Raw genomic sequence first — 16,101 nt, forward strand, 5'->3', positions numbered from 1 at the left:
AAAAAAAGATATAGGACTTCCCAGGTGGTGCAGTGGTTAAGAATCCACCTGCCAATGCAGGGGATACGGGTTCGAGCCCTGGTCCGGGAAGATCCCACATGCCGCAGAGCAACTAAGCCCGTGCGCCACGACTACTGAGCCTGCGCTGTAGAGCCTGCGAGCCACAACTACTGAGCCTATGCGCTCAGAGCCCTTGCTCTGCAACAGGAGAAGCCACTGCAATGAGAAGCCTGTGCACTGCAACGAAGAGTAGCCCCCGCTTGCCACAACTAGAGGAAGCCCATGCACAGCAACGAAGACCCAATGCAGCCAAAAAAAAAAAAAGATATAATAAAAACAGTGTAATTGAGAAATAAATTTTATTTGCAAAAATGTATCCCTAAAAATACCTGCACAGGGGCAGGAGGGTTTTAATGTTTTCTTCTTCATATTTTCCTGTGTCCTAAGTAATCTGCAAAGTATGTGAAGCTAAACGGTCCCCACAGGTATATTATGCCCCTTGTTGGCACTATTAGTTTTCTGTATCTTTATCTGGAGGATTCTGTGCCTCCCATTCCCTCACTTAGATGGAAACTAAGTGTTCTCCTTGCACTAAGGTTTGCTCATCTTTCAAATGCAGTTTACCTTCTGTCCCTCTCCTGTAACCAGGTAACACCGTCCCAGCATAAATCGACAGGAACCAACATTGACTTGACACCAGGGATGTAGCAGTTGAATATAATCCTTAAAGGCATAAAAGATGCTTTCTGATTAGAGAATAAATATTCCTTAAGGAGATACTCATTTCCAAGTTCTTCACAGAGGGAGAGAAGATAGTGGTCAATCAACACAAAAGTTGTATCTCCAGAAATCATCTGGAGATTAAAACCGAATCCCATTAATCCATTCTTATACTAGGTTATTAGACACTTTAAGAAAGCAAACAGGACTGCAATAACACTAACACATGTAAACAAACATGCACTTTCCATCCTAGCAATTTTCCAACTTTTGGTATTTACTGGTTCAACTGACTGGATTCCAGTGAAGGATTTACATTAAGACAATGGTATGTTTTCTTACTATAAAGAGAACCCAACAAAGAGAACTAACAAAAAAATGCTCTATAAAAAATTGTTAGGAATGATACTGCCAAGAGGGAAGTAAAGAAAATCTCTCTGGGGTATGTTTCAGTGTAAATGAGTGTACATTATTGTGGTTCTTACTATCAGCCCAATTAAAATGCAGGAAACATTTACAAAGAAAAAAGTCCCAGGTATTCCATTCTTTACAAGAATGATTGTCCTGAAATGTTCAACAGTACTCACCTGCAATTGTACATACTGACAATTTCCCATCAAACATTCTAGAAAGAGGCAACCAGGATTGCTAGGCCATCTAGTCATTGGTTAAGGAGATTATTTACTGTTTTGGCAAAACTTAAATATATCAATACATGTTAGGCATCAAACTCCATGAAATGGCTTAATTTTTAAAAAGAAGGTAAAGAGGGGCTTCCCTGGTGGCGCAGTGGTTAAGAATCCGCCTGCCAGTGCAGGGGACACGGGTTCGAGCCCTGTTCTGGGAAGATCCCACATATCACGGAGCAACTAAGCCCCTGCGCAACAACTACTGAGCCTGCGCTCTAGAGCCCGTGAGCCACAACTACTGAAGCCTGCACACCTAGAGCCCGTGCTCTGCAACAAGAGAAGCCACCGCAACGAGAAGCCCGCGCACCGCAAGGAAGAGTAGCCCCCGCTCGCCGCAACTACAGAAAGCCCGCGCACAGCAACGAAGACCCACCGCAACCAGAAATAAAAAAATTTTTTAAATTAATTTTAAAAAAAGGTAAAGGGAAGGTGGCATGGCACACGTCCTTTTTACGTAATTATGTAACTTTAATATTAGACAAGCATAGTGGAAAGGTTAGATACTAGGAGCCTAGTCACCTAGATTAGAGCTCAATTAACAATGGACTAAAGCATGTATTTCATCACTGGGTGGTCACTTCTAATTCTAGCTAGTATATTGCACAAGCATACTATGCCAGTGGATACCCAGTACCTAACACAGCGCCTGGCATACAGAGCCATTCAATAAATATTTGATGAATGTATGTTTTAAAAGAGATCTAGGGCTTCCCTGGTGGCGCAGTGGTTAAGAATCTGCCTGCCAATGCAGGCAACATGGGTTCAAGCCCTGGTCCCCGAAGATCCCACATGCCACGGAGCAACTAAACCCGTGTGCCATAACTACCGAGCCTGCGCTCTGGAGCCCATGAGCCACAACTACTATGAAGCCTGCACACCCTAGAGCCCGTGCTCCACAACAGGAGAAGCCACTGCGATGAGAAGCCCACACACCGCAATGAGAGAAAGCCCGTGTTCCGCAACAAAGACCCATCGCAGCCAAAAATTAAAAAATAAAATAATAAATAAATTATATATATATATAAAAAAGAGATCTAGGTATCAAATGTGTGTGCACCAATAAAATCTGGCTCAACTCCTGAGCAAAAAAACAAATTAAAAGAAAATAAAAATTGGGATATCTGAAAATAAATATCATCTCTTGTTGGGGGGATAAGTACCCAACCTCATTAAAAATCTTCATTACAGGGCTTCCCTGGTGGTGCAGTGGTTGGGAGTCCGACTGCCGGTGCAGGGGACAGGGGTTCGTGCCCCGGTCTGGGAGGATCCCGTGTGCCGCGGAGCGGCTGGGCCCGTGGGCCGTGGCCGCTGGGCCTGCGCGTCCGGAGCCTGTGCTCCGCGACGGGAGAGGCCGCAGCAGTGAGAGGCCCACGTACCGCAAAAAAAAAAAAAAAAAAAATCTTCATTACACAGGCAGAATATTACTGAATCTTAGACTATTTGGATAAGAGAAACCATTCAACTGGCTTTTAAATGAAAGGATACAAAAGCTGCAATAAATAACTGGTAATTGCAGTAATCATCTCAGGCCAGTTCAACTCAGTCTGGCTTAGAGGTGCCTTTGGTTGAGAGAACAAATGAGATATAATGTGTTTTCTTGCAACTTCTTGGAAGAATAACTCCACAATTGTCTGAGGGCTAGATACTTAAAAATAAAAAGTTTTAACAGTCACCAACTTGTGATAGTAGCATCAATTTTCAATTAAGACAGTCTACTGATTCATTTTACGCCTGTAACAAAGAACATTTTTTATTTCAAAATATAAAATGCATCACTGGTGTAATCAATGCCAATATAAATAAAAGCAATCTGTAAACTATGAAGTACTAATATAAATGCGATAAAAAAACCACTTAACATTGTAGTCATTCCTTTTCTCTAGAAAGTGCTTCCAGTAAGTACAGTCCTAAGATTCTAAGTTTTATACCTAAAGAATAGAAAATAAATTCTCCAGAATGGTTCTCAAGCGTGAGAGAGGGCTCCTTTTGAATATCTGCTGATGAAAACAAGATTACAAAAGCTATATGAACTTCGCAAATTAAAAAAAAGATTTTGTTGAATTAATCACTGGAGTGTCAATATACAATGGAAAAGCAGCAGTGCATATAAACACACGCAATACCCTTCATTTATGTCTGATCTAGGGTTACACCTGCACAAACCTCTTGTCACAACCAGAGGTCTCAGGACACAGCTTGCTTGTACCCTCTCAAGGTGAAAGCACAGCCTAACCGACCTTTCCAAAGCAAAGGTGGCAAAAGACCACTTTAATGAATATGCAATAAATGCCAAACTTGAAATCAAATGCATACACAGTCCAGTCCTTACCGAACTTATTTGCCATTAAAGCACCAGAGTCAGTTAGTTCCAGTACTGATAAATGTTGAAGATTAGACTCCCTGTGAGGAAAAGGAAAACAGAAAAACAACAGCTCAATAAATTCTCCTATGCTAAACATTACTTCAACAAGTTAGCCTATCAAGAACACTGTCAATTTTATTAACAAATTACACATGAAAGCTCCGTTGAAAGCACAAGAAAATCTGGAAAATGAGCCATGGTTCAGATTGTTGCCCATCGTATCATTCAGTGATCCTTCAATGAGAAGCCAGAGCAGAAATTTCTTAAGACCTCCATGCCATGAAAATCTTTCCCTTGCCAGCAAAAACAAAATGGCTTATCTAATTGAAATGTGAGTCTTGTAGGTACATATTGAATTTTCTTTCTTCTTTTGGCTATAAAGAATCTCAGCCTACCCTTAATAACTAGCACATTTTTATGTGTGGTCTAACTTTCCCCATGACCTCATCTTATTATTTTGCCTTCAACAGGATTTGTCTTTGCATTATACATACACATATATAATAATAAATATATATTTATTATTTTCATTCTTAGAAGTTGCCTTTAACCTTTATAAAAGGGAGTACCTGAAAGCTCTGAATTTTAAAGGTATATCAGTGCTATAGCATAATATTAAATTTTTTTTTCTTTCAGACAATGGAAAAAATAATTAAGCTCACAATTTACTTTTAAAATAATCAGAACAATGAAACTCACAGTGTGTCAACTGGAACATCAGTAGCCAAGCACTGACTTCCCCATTTAATGAGGTAATAAGATAAGAGGAGGGGAGCTGTTCGATGTAGTAGTTCTTGCTGAGCCTGAAAGAGCTGACCAGCTCCCAAAATCACCTATACGTGGTGGGTGGGTGGGTGAGACAGTAAACAGCAGTTAGTAATGATAACTCTTAGGTTCAGGTGGAGGTAAAATAAAATAATACAGTTACAAAGGGCATACATAAAAGCAACACATACACATACATAAAAGCAACACACCTATTACATTTTGGGGTAGCAGGCGGCAAAAATATCTACCCATTTAACAGTACAAAATAATAAAAAACAGCTCACCATGTCATGGGAGCTGATGGTGTAAAAGAAAACAACAACAAACAGCTTAACTTTCATTAAATCTGTAGGTTCAGGACTCAAGAAGAGTAACAGGGAAATCTAAGTCCTTTCTTAAGCTTCTGGTCTTGGGTAAAAATAGGTATGACCATTAGAGGAAAATTTTACAAGAATACCAAAAGTTTTAAAAATGTGCATAACTTTGGGACTTCTCTGGTGGTCCAGTGGTTAAGACTCCGCGCTTCCACTGTGGGGTGCACAGGTTCATCGTTCCCTGGTCAGGGAGCTAAGATCCGTATGCCACGCGGCGTGGCCGAAAAGAAAAAAACATGTGTGTTAACTTATGACCAATCAATTCTAGTTCTTAGAATTCATCCTGGAGATACAGTCAAAGGGGTGCAGAAAGTTCTATCTATAAGGGGAAAACTGGCAACAACCTGGATGGCCACAGGATTGGTTGAATAAATTAAAATTATAGTAGGTAACTATTAAAAGTAATGTTGTATAAAAATACTTAGTAACATGTGAATATGCTGGTGAGATTTGTAAAGTGGAAGAATAAAAACAACCAGATTCTGAAAAATAGTATATAACATATACTAATTTTCTAATAAAATTTTAAAACTATTTGCAGAGAAAAAAAATGGGCGTATAACAAAATGTAAATAGCGGGACTTCCCTGGTCCAGTGGGTAAGACTCCACGCTTCCAATGCAGGGAGCCTGGTTTTGATCCCTGGTTGGGGAACTAGATCCCGCAGGCATGCTGCAACTAAGAGTCCGCATGCTGCAACGAAAAGATCTCGCATGCCTCAACTATGACCCGGCGCAGCAAAATAAATAAATATTAAAAAAAAATGTAATAGTGGTTATCACTGGGTAGAAGATTACAGATGAATTCCCTGGTGGTCCAGTGGTTAGAACTCAGGCTTTCACTGTCAGAGTCTGGGTTCAATCCCTGGTTGGGGGACTAAGATCCTGCAAGCCATGCGGCAAACAAACAAACAAAAAAACAAACAAAAATACCCCCCAAAACCTGAAGAAATGGAAGAATCTACAAAGATTAAAAAGAACTCGGTTAGTAAGGGCTGCCCTAAGTGACAGACTCTCAGGAAAGGTTCCTGTTTCTCCTTGGTGTCCTAAACAAATCATCTTCCTAAATGTTATTTCCTTATTTTTACCTGAAATTCTGCCATTAGCAACGTATATGAGTTAATAAATTCTGATTTAAAAAGTATAAATATCCCTGGGAGCCCCAAAGGCCTTTCAGCTATTTATACATTAACATGAATTAGATGGCTTCCTTGTCAGGTTCAGATGAGTGAGATAAATGGGACTTCTGATGGTGGGCAGAAAGGTAATTTTTGAACATAAAACATTCAGAAGGTGGGGAGAAGAGGGCAGTTGTATGGTAACAAGGGTCTGGTGGCCTAAGGAGAATAAAATGGAAAAGGATGCAGAGAATGGAGTTAGGAGGACCCCCAAAACAAACTCTATAATCTTAAAACTGCTTAGGGTAAATCCTGTACTGCAGAAATAGAGAAGTTCTTTTTCTTCTTCTTCCTCTCTTCTCCACACTAAATGGTGCCCTGCTATCACATCCAAAGTTGTACTAATAATACTACATTTTGGGAGAGCCACCCTAGGAAATTATCCCACCATTATATACACAAATTATCCCACCATCATATACACAAAGAGTAAAACAACCTGCTTCATATACGTTCTTAATCTGTAATTTTAGGTTATCATGTTTACTCATTCTTAATTCAGCCTGTATTTATAGAGTACCTACTAAGGGCCAAGCATGGGGGATAGAGCAGTGAACAAAGACAGAAGTCTCCGTGCTCTCAGAGCTGACATTCTGCTATGTGCCTGTAGGTCAAGAAGAGGTTTCAGATGTTACAAGCTTTCCCTCAGGTAGTACTTACTGCATCTCCTAGCCTCATTAGTAGCTGCTGTAAGATCAAGAGGTCTCGGCAGATGAGGAAGCGAGTACTGGCAATTTTACACACACTTCTGCACACAATACGCCCTGCTGTGCTACTACCATAGACCTGGGAAAGATTCATTCGAATATTCAAAGGCTGAGCTGTAATTAAAAAACAAAACAAAACAGTTAAATGTATCACTGTTTTCTCTAAATCAGAGAGGTACATTTGTTGTTCTGTCATTTACCTGGATCGAATCCCTTTTCCATTTCCACTTCTGTTTCATAATCCATTTCCCGTATAAGAAGTCCAATGGCATGGATTGGGTTCCTAATCTCTTGCAGTTTACTACAAATATCCTCCATCACACTGTCTCTATAAGGAAATTAGAAAATTCCTATTACTACCGAGAATATATGAGATAGACTCTATATGCCGTATAAGCTAAATGCTCTATGAAACAGGAAAACCAGCCATATAATAAAGGAGTAGAGATAATCACTCTGGTGTACAAGATACTTTTCTCCATGCAGAAATTTTTCCCTATTTTTTTTTTGGAAATGACAGACAAAATGAATGTGAGAAAAATACTTTTACATTTTAGAATTTATAGCTCAGTTAATAGCCAGACCATAATTCATGAGTCTGTTTCCAAACCTGAATTCATGTATTAGATTTTCTGTTTAAAAGCTGAAATATCTACTGAGAATCATGGCAACTCACTTTAACTTTAAGCCTCTACTTTGTACACACTTGAGTGCACATTAAAAACCTGATTTGGGGGGCTTCCCTAGTGGCGCAGTGGTTCAGAGTCCGCCTGCCAATGCAGGGGACACGGTTCGTGCCCCGGTCCGGGAAGATCCCACATGCCGCGGAGTGGCTAGGTCCGTGAGCCATGGCCACTGAGCCTGCGCGTCTGGAGCCTGTGCTCCGCGACGGGAGAGGCCACAACAGTGAGAGGCCCGCGTACCGCAAAACAAAAAACAAACCAAAAAAAACCACCTGATTTTGGCACTGAGAATTGCTAAATTTCCATTAGGAAATGGACTTTACCCTAAATTCTCCTTACACATCAATAGCGATCAAATCTTCCAGAATCTGTTCTGCAGCCTTTTCTGGAGACTGTAGGTTGTAACAACTCATGTCCATCATTACTGACATATCCGTAGTTACTGACTCTCCAATCAGCCGAAGGCATTTTATGAGACATACGACATCCCGAGCAACATCCACATCTATAAGTAAGAGAAAGTTGACATTCACGTCTCAAGCCAATGAAGAGCTGCTAGCTAATATTAAATTAAAATATTAATAATTAAATGCCAGGTATCTATCTGAGGTCTTAAAGATGTTTAGCCCTCTTCAGTTTCCCCTAAAATATCTACAGTGTGGTAAACTGGCCAGGAAAGACCACAGTGGAAATCAATGTTTTCTGCATTCATTTGAAAGAAAGCATAGGGTTCATGGCGGAAAGGGCTTAAATATGGACATAACAATTACTATTACCATCAGATATGATTGTCTCATCCTCTGTCAAAAGATTCTCATCAGGTAGGAGATATAAATGATCCACAAAGGAGGAAGGCACAAGGAAAGACAGGTACCCCTGGAAATACAAATCTTCCAGTTACACTTTTTTTTCAGTGAATGTTTAAAGATAAAAAATATTTGAGACCTGAATCTTATCATGAGCTAACCCCAGACAAATCCAAATAAAGGGACACTCTACCAAACAACAGGCGTAGTCTTCAAAAAAATGTCATTGTCATGAAAGACAAAGAAAGGCTGACAACAGCTGGAGATTAAGCTAAAGAAACCTGACAACTAAATAAATGCAAGATCTTGGATTGGATCCCAGATCAAGAATAAAAATTGTAAGCACAACTGGTAAAATTTGAATATAAACTGTATAATATTATATCAATATCAAACTGCCTGATCTTTAAATTGTGCTGTGGTAATATAAGAATACCCTTGTGCTTAAGATACATGCTAAAATGTGTAAGGATTAAGGGGAATGATGTTTATAACTAACTCTCAAGTGGCTCAGGAAGAAAAAAACATATCTATAGAAAGAAAAAAGCAATGGAAGTTAAGGAACAGTGAATCTGGTTGAAGAGTATACAGAAGTTCTCTGTATTACTCTTGTAACTTTCAAATTAGAAATCACTTCAATACAAAACAAGATGCAAGAAAGTATAAATAATGCAGAAGAATATTTAAACAAAAATGAACTATAATTTTAGGACCCCCGCCCAACAAAAAACCCACCAAAATCCTAAAAGCTAACTACAATATACAATAGACACTACATTCTGAAAGACCCACTGAACAGTCTAAAGGAGTTCTTCTGTTATGTTTCTGCTCTTACTTTTTTCAGCAGGCACACCATGTTTGTGTGTGGATTCACATGTAGGGCAAGAGGATGAGAAAGGGCTTCTTGATACTGAAGACAGCAGGCATAGAACTTGCACCAAAATTCCTGTTGTAAATTTCGGAACTCTTCCTGGGAAAATTCATACTCTGTTACACTTCCTTGGAGCTGGCAATGGAAAAAAAAAATACTCTTGATACCATTTGGGATCTTTCTCCCCCCAAAACATAATTGTTTAATATCATTTTACTAAGCTATAGGCAAATGAATATCCCTTATGCATTACATGCCATAGACTAATTAAAAGGTTTAGACATTTATAGTTCTTAGTAACAAGGTCCAAGGAACAATCTGAACAATTTCTCAGTACCAATCTGCTCCATAGGGAGATGAAAGAAATTATTATTCTTTCTTTACCCAAACCTCACCTCACTTTCAACAGCTAAAGTAACTTCTTTCTTTAGTTCATTCCAGGAGAGATCTAAATTCCTGTCAGTTCCTCGACAGAAAATCTAAAAATAAAACAGATACAAAGAGACACTTTAGAGTATCACATACTACTAAAAACTGAATGAAAAATACTCCAGGTCAGAAGATACTGAGGTAATATACTATACAATAGAGACTGGACATGCCTGAAACACACATTTACTCTTAACATTGCGCAAATAACTTTTTATAAATTGATTGATTGATTGGCTGCGTTGGGTCCTTGTTGTTGCCCGTGGGCTTTCTCTGGTTGTGGTGAGTGGGGCTACTCTTTTTTGGGGTGCTTGGGCTTCTCATTGTGGTAGCTTCTCCTATTGTGGAGCACGGGCTCTAGGCACATGGGCTTCAGTAGTGTGGTTTGCGGGCTCTAGAGCGCAGGCTCAGTAGTTGCGGCGCACGGGCTTAGTTGCTCCATGGCATGTGGGATCTTCCCGGACCAGGGCTTGAACCCGTGTCCCCTGCATTGGCAGGCGGATTCTTACCCACTGCGCCACCAGGGAAGTCGTATGCAAATAACTTCTAATTGTGAAATCATAGCAACTTTGAAATAGTTTCTATAGTCCAGAATAAACTATAGAAGCTCATGAATCTGTAAGAATTATAATTGGGTACATCTGGATCATTACAAAAAGCAAAAGGAAACATAATGGCTATTGCTTAGCTGGAGGAAGATATAAGATGATGCCAAACATATACATCCTGACTGGCACAAAGGTGAGCTAGAGTAGTGGTGGGGTAGGTCACTCTAATGGGAATAATTCTCCTAAGGCAAAGCTTGTGAGCAACGCCTTACTGATTATTCAATATCTCCGTGTGCAAGAGATACCATGAGAAATCATACATGTGATTACTGTTAATAAGAAGGGCTGATGAGATGAAAGAAATAATACCTTAGAAGAAAGTGACCGTGTCATCTTGGAGTTTTATTAGAGAGAAAACAGAAAACATAGAATAGCCAGATATTTAAGAATGTATCTAGAAGAAAAGTCAAGGATCTGGAAACCACATCACCTGAGAGAAAGTTAAGGAACTGGGTATATTTTTACCCTGCAGAAAGATAACATGGAAGGATTCTTAAAATATTTGAAGGGTTGCTTTATAGAAGAGACATGTTCTATGAAGTTCCCAAAGAAAGATGCTACCTAAATGGTGGGGGGGTTAAATTTGATCCAATACTGGGATGAACTTTTTTTTTGGCCATACTGCACGGCTTGTGGGATCTTAGTTCCCCGACCAGGGATTGAACTTGGGCCCGGACAGTGAAAGCACCGAGTCCTAACCACAGGACTGCCAGGGAATTCCCAGGGTTGAACTTTTAAGTGGCACAGTTTTGAACAGTAAGTCACAAAAGAGCTGGTGAGAGACTTGTCACTGGAGGCAGACACAACTAGAAGCTGAATAGTTGTCTGTCAGAGAAGCCTCAGAAGGTATTTCTGCTTTGTGTGGGAGGTCAGACCAGGAGATTCTAAGTAACTTTTCAATTCTATAAGTGATTATTCTATTTTAAATTCATGAAGCTAAGTAGCAATTTAAGGAAGCCTAAGTGACTTTAAAGTAAAGAATTGTTTTGGAAAAGGTTAAACATCTCTTAAACCATGTAACTTTGAAGCTTAGATTATTTTCTTGAACCTGAACCAAGTTAGACCTTCACTGTACTAACAAAAGGGTAAAAACAGTACCATCAAACCTACCCAAGAAAACTTCTTTCAAGCATAGAGATTATATGCAGTGTAGTATGGTATATCTTTTTACAATAGTGTAGGTACAAGTTTCTCTTTTTACTACTGGCATGCTTCACTAGTCACTGGGAAAGTGCCCTTAATCCTATCTCCCCGCCTGGACTCTTGCCATTTTTATGGAAAGAACATTTAAAAAAATTACAGTAGCATTTACAAACACATGTATATACAATTGCAAAACTATGGTATTAGTATATGCAAAACAACAAAATTAACAGTAATCATTAATTATATAATTAGTAATAAAATGAGAGAGTCTTAAATGAACACTAAATATTTTCTCACTGACCTGTAAAGCTTTACATAAAGCTGCATTAATGAATCGCCCTGGTGTAAAAAGACTCTGCAAATACATCTCCTGTTAGAACATTGAAACACGAATTAGTATCATTCTAAAAAAGATAAAATTTGGAAAAATCTGAATGAACAATTCAACATGTTAAAACCAAAGGCTGCATTCCTATTACATGAATGTGGAAATTCTGCCCTTCAGCATTTGAGCAGTAACAAGTGGCAGAGCAGTCATATATTTTCACACTGTGAAGCCTGCAGTGTCTTTGAGTCAACTAGATGTACTACACTGAGAATGCTGTGTTCCTCATGGTGCACTTCAATGGGTTCCACTGGAAAACACAGCTTGTCAAATGCCAATCTTAAATGCAAGAGTTGTATCTAGTTTATTAGTGACAAACGCTGGTTAAGAGAATAATTAAACTAAGGTGGTTTCTACACCATCCACAAAAGAACTCATTTTTATGGTTTACATATAAAAGAAAAGGAATCGATAATGATAGGTATTATATGTAAAAAACAAACAAAAAAAACTGCAGTAAGTTCTCACAAGTGGGGAAATGAAGTAGAGAGAACAAAACGGAAGGCCTCATACTGCCTATGGTCTCATTTTGACCAAATTTTATGAACCAGATTTGGCAATAAGTAGCAAACCTGGCTGACCTTCATTCAAGTTTCCTTCCTTCTACTGAGATTCTAGGAGATATTTATAAAATGACCAAAATGGAGAAAAACAAGAATTTTAATAATTAGCATGTGATTTTGGCTTTTAGACAAAAGTTAAGTGCCAATAAACTCTTGGGATTAAAAATTTTGCAATATTCAATTTCAGATATTCAAAATGGGTTTTCCAATCCTACAAAGGGTCATTGTTTCAGACCCAGAGCCCATGATCTTTATCTCATTTTAATATTAATGCATCAACTGAAAGTTTGTCTTCCATTTATCTTGAGGATGTCCTTGAAAAACAGGGAAATTGGCCTGTTTTGCTACTGCATTACCTTTTTTTTTGTTTGTTTGTTTGTTTTTTTGCGGTACGCAGGCCTCTCACTGTTGTGGCCTCTCCCGTTGTGGAGCACAGGCTCCGGACGCGCAGGCTCAGCGGCCACGGCTCACGGGCCCAGCCGCTCCGCGGCATGTGGGATCTTCCCGGACCGGGGCACGAACCCGTGTCGCCTGCATCGGCAGGCGGACTCTCAACCACTGCGCCACCAGGGAAGCCCTGCATTACCTTTTAAAGTTATGTTCGTCATAGCTTCTACCTCTTATGTCTAGTTTTTATGCATATATTCACATGGTTAGTATAGTGGACACCTACTGTCTGTGCCTGCCTAGAATCCATTTCCCCTTCTTTTACTAACGAATCCCTTGCCTTTCTCTGAAGAACCATTCCTCCCGTACCCATACCCAACTGACTTCACCCTCCACAATAGCGAGGCCCATGCTGGACATGTTTCTCATGCCAAGCCAGGATATTCTATTCCTTCTGATCAGAGTGACTATGCCAGGAATTAGCACATGACTAAAGCCAGGCCAGTGTCAACTCCAGGGCCTGGAACAGAAGTGCTCTTTCCCCTGGGGTTGCTAAGTTCACAAAAGGCAAGCTTGCTCAGAAAGCCTGCCGGACAATAAACCCAACAAGGAGGAAAGCAGAATTGAGACAAAGGAGAGATCAAGCCCTGAAGGCATTGTTTCAGCCATGGCTGAAACCAGGTAACTCTGAACCTGCCAGCAGCACAAGCCAATACATTCAGCTTAAGTCAGTTTGAGGTGGGCTTCTTTCATCTGCAGCTGAAAGAGTTCTGCTAATACAACTGGTTCTTCTCAAACTAATGATCAGGGTAAATCATCTCCTTACATAAGACTTTAGCATTGCTTACTCTGGGGTCTTGATCATCTCTGATAATGATTTCTTCCTCTGGCAGAGGCTGCATAAAAACTGGATTCCACTGACCTGTAACATTACTACAGAGAGAAAAAGTCCATCAGTCTACATAAAGATGATGAATAAAAATGAAGCTTATGTTGTTGGCAGTATTTGGGCAGGGAGGGTCCCATCACTGAACCTCTGCAACTACTGCTTGATCAATTCTATTAAAAAAGTTTCCAAAAAAAGAAACATCTTCATAGCAGAGTCTGGACTATAGAAGTGCTCTTACTTGTTCTAATAGGCACCTTCCTGAAATTAAAACTCTAAACACAAATCTACAATAGCTAACTTTCATTCTGCATTTACCGTATGCTGCACATTATACTAGGTGCAATTCTAGATACTATTCATGCATACCTTATGATAACTCTTTGAAGGATACACTGCCCTCATTTTTAAGATGTCAAAAGTGAGGTTTAGGGTATCTCACAGCTAGTAAGTTGTACAACCAGGATTCAAACTCTCACCTGACCGCAGATTCTTTGCTTGAATGCCATCTATAAGGAGTACTCTCTATCTTCTGAGGTGTGGTTCAGGGTCAATCTGGGGGCAACCACTCCTAGAATCCTATTCTAGAATATAGGGTCATGAGAGACCCACCTGAGCTCAATTAGTTTACAGCTGACTCTTGAACGACATGGGGGGGTTACAGGTGTCGACCCTCTGTGCCGTCAAAAATCCATGTATAACTTATTCAAGCAACTGCAGATCAAACAGTACTGCAGTGTTTACTACTGAAAACAATCCGCGTATTAAGCGGACCCCCCACAGTTCAAATCCAGGTTGTTTGAGGGTCAACTGCAGTTCCAGAGATGTCAAACAATGTTCTAGGGAATCCTCCACAGGTGTTTCAGGGACTACACAAGTGTTTGATTCAAAATTTGTTTTTAAATGTATTTTGTAACTATTGAAAATGTTAAAATGAATATCATGTACATTAAAAATATCAGATATTCCAAATATATCTAATATTAGTTATCAACATGTTAAATTGTGTTATAATTTTATATTCATAAAATACTGATTTTGTTATATAATGGAGTTATCTTTTTTTTTTTTTTGCGGTGTGCGGGCCTCTCACTGTTGTGGCCTCTCCCGTTGCGGAGCACAGGCTCCGGACGCGCAGGCTCAGCGGCCATGGCTCACGGGCCCAGCCGCTCCGTGGCATGTGGGATCTTCCCGGACTGGGGCACAAACCCGTGTCCCCTGCATCGGCAGGCGGACTCTCAACCACTGAGCCACCAGGGAAGCCCTGGAGTTCATTATCTTTTGAAAAAAAAAGGGATTCCTGCTTTAAAAAAAAGTTTGAGAGGCACTGTATTTGTCCAATCTACTTCTCATCTCATGAGGAAACTGAGACCCCAAAGGGGCTGCAGTGTCTTTTGGAAGTTGTGGGTATCAGAAATAGTCTTTGCACAGAAACAGAAAATGCACAGATTAGAAGCATTTGGGGCCTTTCTCGCTTCCTGGCCATCCTGGCAGCTGCTCTTGGTTGGGGGTGTCCTGCACTTCAGGCAGGAAGATGGTGCCCGCAAGGAAGACAAAAAAGTCGCTGGAGTCGATCAACTCTAGGCTCCAACTTGTTATGAAAAGTGGAAAGTATGTGCTCGGGTACAAGAAGACTTAGAAAATGATCAGACAAGGCAAAGTGAAACTGGTCATCCTTGCCAACAACTGCCCAGCCTTGGGGAAATCTGAAATAGAGTATTATGCCATGTATCCATCACTACAGTGGCAATAATACTGAACTGGGCACAATGTGTGGAAAATACTACAGAGTATGCACACTGGCTATCACTGATCCAGGTGGTTCTGATATCATTAGAAGCATGCCAGAACAGACTGGTGAAAAGGAAATCATGCACAACTTTTCTTTAATAAAACCAGCCAGAGCTTGTTTTAAATAAAAGAAGAAGTATTCTGGTTATGTGCTATCTCTCCCCAAAAAGATGGTATTTTCTTCACCTCATTCCAACTCTAAGAATACTTATTTTGTCCTAAAATCATAAGGTAGGAAATAACAAAAAATAAAAAAGAAGGTATGTCAGAAAATAGGCAAACCCGGGTCTGAATCCTTTAAATGCGAACATTTGACTTTTGTTCTACATAAAAAGCTCTCCTTCTTTTCTAAGTATGAATTTGCTTGGGGTAAGGTAGGATGACAGAGGTGAGGGACCCGTACTGTTCAAAGTTGATATATTTCACAACTGTTTGGTTCTCAGCATCATGCCACAAGACCCAGATATCCGTAGAGGTTAAGGCAAAGTCAATCAGTGTCTCCTAGAAGGAAATGTAGGGGGGAAACAAATAAACAAAAACTCTTGTTAAAACAAGAAAGAAAAGGTACTAAGTTATGGTGACTTAAACTTGTATTAGTAGGAGAGGTAAAAGCATGAAAACAAAAGACAGTACCAAGTGAACTTGGTAAAATCCAAATGAAATTTTTTTGCATGAAGTTTCATTAAATATTCCATTTTAAGATTTCAATCCCATTACAACATAGTTAAGTTAGCCAATGTTTCTTTCCTG

The 16,101-nt window shown here is 39.8% G+C and overlaps 1 protein-coding gene and 1 pseudogene across 1 annotated transcript in view; one reads left to right on the top strand and one right to left on the bottom strand.

Moving 5' to 3' along the window:
* NUP160 (nucleoporin 160) overlaps window positions 1-16,101 on the bottom strand; it is a 55,592-nt gene that overhangs the window by 25,554 nt on the left and 13,937 nt on the right. Inside the window, exons 9-22 of the mRNA XM_060018911.1 lie at window positions 15,755-15,852; window positions 13,523-13,607; window positions 11,641-11,709; window positions 9,552-9,635; window positions 9,121-9,291; window positions 8,256-8,355; window positions 7,819-7,984; window positions 6,997-7,124; window positions 6,750-6,910; window positions 4,471-4,604; window positions 3,739-3,809; window positions 2,895-3,054; window positions 1,308-1,377; window positions 625-723 (exon numbers count right to left, since the gene is read on the bottom strand). Coding sequence (XP_059874894.1) covers window positions 625-723; window positions 1,308-1,377; window positions 2,895-3,054; window positions 3,739-3,809; window positions 4,471-4,604; window positions 6,750-6,910; window positions 6,997-7,124; window positions 7,819-7,984; window positions 8,256-8,355; window positions 9,121-9,291; window positions 9,552-9,635; window positions 11,641-11,709; window positions 13,523-13,607; window positions 15,755-15,852 — 1,596 coding nt within the window. The remainder of the gene's footprint in view (window positions 1-624; window positions 724-1,307; window positions 1,378-2,894; window positions 3,055-3,738; window positions 3,810-4,470; window positions 4,605-6,749; window positions 6,911-6,996; window positions 7,125-7,818; window positions 7,985-8,255; window positions 8,356-9,120; window positions 9,292-9,551; window positions 9,636-11,640; window positions 11,710-13,522; window positions 13,608-15,754; window positions 15,853-16,101) is intronic.
* LOC132429929 (large ribosomal subunit protein eL30 pseudogene) lies at window positions 14,805-15,690 on the top strand (annotated as a pseudogene).

The sequence above is a fragment of the Delphinus delphis genome, chromosome 8 (genome assembly GCF_949987515.2).
Source record: "Delphinus delphis chromosome 8, mDelDel1.2, whole genome shotgun sequence".
Classification (NCBI taxonomy): Eukaryota; Metazoa; Chordata; class Mammalia; order Artiodactyla; family Delphinidae; genus Delphinus; species Delphinus delphis.